Source organism: Microcebus murinus, chromosome X (assembly GCF_040939455.1).
Source record: "Microcebus murinus isolate Inina chromosome X, M.murinus_Inina_mat1.0, whole genome shotgun sequence".
In the NCBI taxonomy this organism is placed as follows: Eukaryota; Metazoa; Chordata; class Mammalia; order Primates; family Cheirogaleidae; genus Microcebus; species Microcebus murinus.
This window is the reverse complement of record NC_134136.1, coordinates 120,718,010-120,724,009: the sequence shown is the minus strand read 5'-3', so window position 1 is coordinate 120,724,009 and position 6,000 is coordinate 120,718,010. Positions and strand designations below refer to the sequence as shown.

The window sequence follows — 6,000 nt, the reverse complement described above, 5'->3', positions numbered from 1 at the left end:
CAGACCAGAGCAGAGGTTTGCATGAAGCCTAGCAGATTCTGGGGAGTCTCGAGAGCTGGCAGGCAACCTGAGAGATGAGGAAAGAGAGGTGTAGGGGCTAACGTGGCTTCGTGGCTCCTTGACTCCCTCAGAGTCCCCACTTTACTGGCCATGGGGCGCCTACACACTGGCCTGAGATTAAACACTGGAGGTGGCGCCAGAGACAGGACTCGAGACCGCACGCCGAGCGAATTCAAGCTGATGCTCCTGCCAGGCGTGGGCGACCTCTGGTGTCCCATTTAGGAAGCGCGGCGTCGGCAGCCCAAGGACTAGCTCCGCGATCCCAGACGGCCTGGCCAGGTGCGCAAGGAAGGGGCAAGGAGTGCAGAGAGGCCAGGGGCCAGTGGCTGGCCTATGGATCCGAGGGCGACAGCTGGCCCCACCTCAGTGGCCCAGCCGGTGCGCCGCTCGGCTCGGAGGGGGGACGAACAGGTGCGCGGGCGGGGGGCGGCGCTTGGGGATCCTGCGCACTGCGCGCGCCCCTCCCCCGCACTCGGCTCCCTGCTCAGCCCCGGCTCCAAGCGCCGGCAGGAGGAGGAGCTGCAGCCGCCGCGGCCACTCGGACAGATCAGCGGTGCCACCAGAAGCTGTCGACGGCGCGGACTGCAGGTCCCCGCGCAGACGAGGCGCAGGCGGCCCTGGGGCCATGGAGCTTGGTGACGCGGCGCGCCCCGGCCCGGGGCGGGCTGTCCGGACGCTGCCGCCGCGGCTGCTGCTGCTACCGCTGCTGCCTCTGCTGCTGGGTCGGGGGCTGCGAGCCGCCGCCGCGGCCTCCTCCTCTGGGGCGGCGGCCGAGGACAGCAGCGCCATGGAGGAGCTCGCCACTGAGAAGGAGGCGGAGGAGAGCCACCGGCAAGACAGCGTGAGCCTGCTCACCTTTATCCTGCTGCTCACACTCACCATCCTCACCATCTGGCTCTTCAAGCACCGCCGGGTGCGCTTCCTGCACGAGACCGGGCTGGCCATGATCTATGGTGAGCACCCCTGTCCGCACCCACTGCCCCCCACACCCCTTGGGCTGCCGGCCGTTGCGCTCCTCGTGGTGTCCTGCTCCTGCTTCACTTGCTAGCGTGTTCCTTTTACGTTTCCCGCTGCGATGGTGTTGGTTCCCAAGGTCAACTGTCCGCATTTTCTGGCTTTCTACTACCGTTAAAAAGAATTCCACCTCAGACGTTTCTTCACCAGGAACCCAGGAAAATGAAAAGCACAAGGGTGGCCCTGTTCTGTCCGCCCCGTTCTGTCTCGCTTCCCCCATACTCACCCCCCACACCAGTTCAGCTCGACAGGGTGTGTGTGTGAGGACTGGAGGTTTGTGTCTTCCTAGAGGGCCCCATCACCCCACGGGACAGGCCACAGCAGGGGATGAGGACAAGGGCTGAAATTGTCTCTGCTTAGGTATGGGCTGCCGGGGCCTCTTGGATACAATATCCAGGGTCAGCCTGGGTGGGCGTCCACTTCTGAGGTCTATGTTCTCAGGTCTCTTGTTGATAAAGTCAGAGCATGAAGTGCTGTGAAAGGTGAACAGTGGTCTAGGACCCAGAGTGGTGGTATCACGGTGTCAGGCCTAGATGGGGAGACAGGCACACCTCCTGCTCTTCTGTCCCAAGTGAGAAGTTATACACAATTATTTGCTTTCTCAAGCGAAGAGGAGCTTTTGTATTCCTAAGATGGTTAACATGAAGTGACTTTGAGACACATTTCTGAGTATAGGAAGAGGAAAAGTAGTGGTCTTAATTCTGTAGTCAGCCATCTTTTGTTAAGGCTGGGCTGATGCCACCATCCTTTTTTGGATTTAATGGTACACGGTATATTACATGCACAGTGGTCAGTACAAATCTCCTGTTATTAGGTGGATGTCAGTCACAATCTGAATGATCCCTCTTACTCTTCTATGGCCCCTGCCTTCCCCCTCCCCCAAACTGGAGCCAAGTATTCTCTTTCTTTTTGAATTTAATTCAGTGGTGTTAAAGCTCATGTTGGCATCCTCATGTGAAGTAGATAAGCCCACATGACTTCCCAACAGGGAACATTTTGCATTAGCACTTACACTGGAGGGATCTCTCCACTCAATTTCCATCCAGAGTTTCCTGATAGAGAATGGAAAGCAGAAACCTTAATCTTTAATATGAAAATTACCCTTGGTCCTAGGCCTTGCTTCACACGGTTGTTGGTTAGTTGTTGACAGTCAGGGCTCATGGCCACCACGCCCTCAAACTGTGTAAGGGGCAAGCGCTGTCAAGAGCCCTCCAGTTTTGAAGAAGTAGTGGCCTAAACAGATCTTGAATTGAAACAGGACCAGGTCTAGAACTGGGTTTGGTTATTGCAAATCATAGGTCTCAACACAGACTTGGCCTCCATACCTGACTGTTCTTGACCTCTGGTTTGTGTCACTTGGTGACAAATGACTGATGCCAGGCCTGCAGGTAAGCTGAGAGGTTTCCTGAGCAGATAGTGAGTGGGGAATTGAAGGACGTAGTCATTTCAGGTGATTGACTCTGAATCGTGAAGCAAATGAAGATTACCTTTATATGTGCATAGATCTCCATGAAAATATTTTTATTTAATAGGCCCTAGATCCAATTCCTTAAAGGACAATGTGAAATAGGAAGTAGATTTGACAGACTCATAAATACATCCTTAAGGGATGAAAAATGGGATTTAAAAATATATTTTCTGCAGAGTACTCCATATTCTTAGGAGCTCAATCACCTTTATCTAAAGGATTAAAAACAAGATTGAAATTTTCCTTTACTGATACATACTTTTAAAACTCACCTCAATCTTTCAGTTGTTTGGGCTGTGCTACAGGGTACTGTTGTATTTTGTGAACAATTATGCTACAAATTTGATTTAATTGACAATTGTTCAGAAAAGGCAACATCATCTCATAGCATTCCTGTGTAATTTTGCTCTATATCTTTGCATTTTATTATTACTTTTAAATGTATAAATAAATTTTGTTTGTCAATATGTGATGTCTTAGGTTATGCCAAATATTAATATTTTGATGTGGATTGTCTATAATCATGAGAAAACATTTTTTCTTTCTCTCAGGGACATTTGGTCTTCTGTTTCAAGGCCCTCCAAATCTGAATTCTAATGTCATTTTGTTAGCTAATTATTCATTATATACTGAATACTATTGTGATGGGGATTCTGATAAAAAAATTTAGTCTGAAAATCTTTTAAAATTGTTCATGATATTTTGATATACATAGTGAAATGATTACTACAGTCAAGCAAATCTTTGAACACTTAAGTGAATGCAGTACAGATATTTCAGGACTTCTCTTTTTCAATATTAAATGATAAGGACTCAGATTTTATTTCTTGATATCAATAGAGGAAGTGAGTAATTGTCCTCTTGGCTCTGAGTAATAAAGGACAAAAAGACCTAAGGAAACATTTGTTAAGTATCTGCTATGTGCTGGGTGTCCAGCCTAATTTCTGGAGGCAAACAATTTAACTTTAAAATGTTGGTAAAATTTTATGATAAAAGAGTTCAACTGTGAATTTTAAAGCCCCTTATTTTGAATTTTTTTAAAAAAATCTAATGTCTTGCCACCTTTTTACATTTAAGTGACACTTTAATCTGAGAGGAACATTTTTAATATTTTACAAGAAATATATATATATATATATATATATATATATATATATATATATATATACCGTTATGGTCATAAAATATCTCTGGAAGGACAGGCCGTAGATTAGTAACATTGGTTTCCTTGGGGGAGAGGAGATGGCTGTTAAATAGGAGTGGGAAGGAGCTATCACTGTATACCCTTTATGCTTTTTGATTGTTGAACTATGGAAGTGGAGTCACCTGAGAGTGTGCCCATGCCTCCGTTCTGTGTCTCTTGTGATGGCATTTTAAGGTGTTCCTCAAATCACTGAATTTGACACCCATTGCTCCCTATTTAAATCACATTATGTTATCAATTTTTTGTACTTTTCAATTATTGACTATACTGAACTTTTGGAGCTCTAGGCCTGGGATGCATACAACACAGGGAAAGGAGAAGAGGTTTTCCTGCCTCATCCTCTTTCCTTCCTCCTTTTTATCCTATTATCCCCAGAGAGAAGTTGATGTTACTTTAGGAAGGCTATGCACAAATAGATCCCATAATAAGTGCTTGCTTGTGTGCAAATGACCCAAGGACAATAAGAGAGCCGCTGAGAAAGAAAGAGGAGAACTCTAAGAAAAAGGAACTCCTAAAAAGTTAAAGAAAAAGGAACTCCTTCACCCACCAGTGGACAGTTATAAGCACTCCTCCCTGACAGAAGGCCATGGCAGCTACGAGGGAAAGTGGCCAGAGACCTTACTCTTTAGGGAGGTTGAAAGCAGCCCCCAAAACCTGCCAAGGGAGCTGCAGGATGGTGGGGCAAGGCACTTGCCTGCTACCAGTCTAACCTGTTTTGTTAGACCAGAGAGTTCCCAGCTGTCTGGCTCTGTTATGTGAGTAAGTGACATCCTGAAGTTACTGGGCCCTGCATGTCTGTGCAGCAGAAATAGAAGGTGTTCAGGGTAGGGAAAGGTGGTGTAAACAGATCGTGCCAGTTAATTGTGGTCTCTCTCTGAGTACAGTAGTTCCACTTCCCCTATAATGTTTTTGTGACAATTGATATGGGTTCAAAATATCTGACTTTGCCATGTTAGCCTACCACCTGCTTCTCACTTCCTCTCGCCTATCAATTTTCAAGGACATATTGGCTAACCCCTCTAGGTTCTGTGGATTGTGGGCTCCTTGTTGTTTTGTTGGAGCTATCTAGCTAAGCATAGCCTGAGAGCGGGCTCATAGGCAAAGTCTGAAAAGAGAAAATATGGCTCAAATGGAACTAACATTTGAGTCTGTGAGCAAATATTTTGGAACCATCTCCTTCCTGGTTAATCAGGAGTCCCCCCCTTTTTAAGAGCTCCTCACTTTGGCCCTAGTTTGGGATGGCTCTGTATGGTCTTGCTTTGGTACCATATACCCCTGAGTTTAAATGCTGGTCCTGTTCCTTATAGCTGTATAACATTGGATAAACTCTCTGAGCCTTTGTTTTCTCTTTTGGAAAATGGAGATTATGTTACCTCACAGGATTGTTGTATTATTGAGATATTCTAAAGGGTCAAGTGTAGTGTCTGGCACTTAAGAATTTGCTAAATATTAGTTCCCATTCTCACTTTAGACTTTGTGATTCTTTGGCAAGCTTTGCTACTTGAGGTTTCTTCAGTAGTGGCCTGCTGAAATTTTAAAATGTATTAGGACATAGTGGGAGTGAGGAGAATTGTATATTTTTGGTGGGATATTTTTTAATATCTAGGAAAAAATTTATAATGCACCTACCCTGTCCTTTTATCAAGCATTTTCAATTCTTGGACTTTAGCCTTCAGAAATACTTGCATTAACATATTACATTATGTAGACAGCAATATTTGTTGTAGTGGAAATAAGTTGCAATATTCATCAGATGGGACTGGTTAAATGATAGCACATTCCTATTAAGGAATACTATGTAGCTAATGAAATAAGTGTTTTGAGATGTCCTTTTAAAGCAGCTGTCCACACATAGTGTTGTGGAAAAAGCAAGGCACTGACCATTATGTATAGTATTATCTTATTCTTTCAATAATTTTATACTGTATATACGTAAACATGGTGCATATACATTTATGTATGACGTGCTTTTCTGGAAGGATACAAAAGTTTAACAATGATTATCTTTTGGGAGTGGTTCCAGTTGTTGGGAGAGAGAGAGGGGAGATGATACTTTTCCCTTTATATTCTGAATGGTCTGAACTTTCTTTGACACTGACACATTACTTTAGCAATTTAAACATTGTTTAAAAACAAAGCAAATAAGTTATGTAGCAAAAAATGCATTAGAAATATGAGATTGTAGTTATGTCATTAGGTAGCATTTTCCTTGGATTGTTAAAATTATCTTTTTAAAGCACTCTCTGGGCACAAA

At 44.8% G+C, this 6,000-nt stretch overlaps 1 protein-coding gene across 2 annotated transcripts in view; it reads left to right on the top strand.

Annotated features, from left to right (window-relative positions):
* The first annotated feature begins 509 nt into the window (after window positions 1-509).
* The window catches only part of SLC9A7 (solute carrier family 9 member A7), a 176,898-nt gene continuing 171,407 nt past the window's right edge, over window positions 510-6,000 (top strand). The window contains exon 1 of one of the 2 annotated variants that reach the window (XM_012749714.3): window positions 510-1,013. In XM_012749714.3, coding sequence (XP_012605168.1) covers window positions 686-1,013 — 328 coding nt within the window. In that variant the 5' untranslated portion in view covers window positions 510-685. The remainder of the gene's footprint in view (window positions 1,014-6,000) is intronic. The other variant, XM_012749715.3, reaches the window with a different exon arrangement.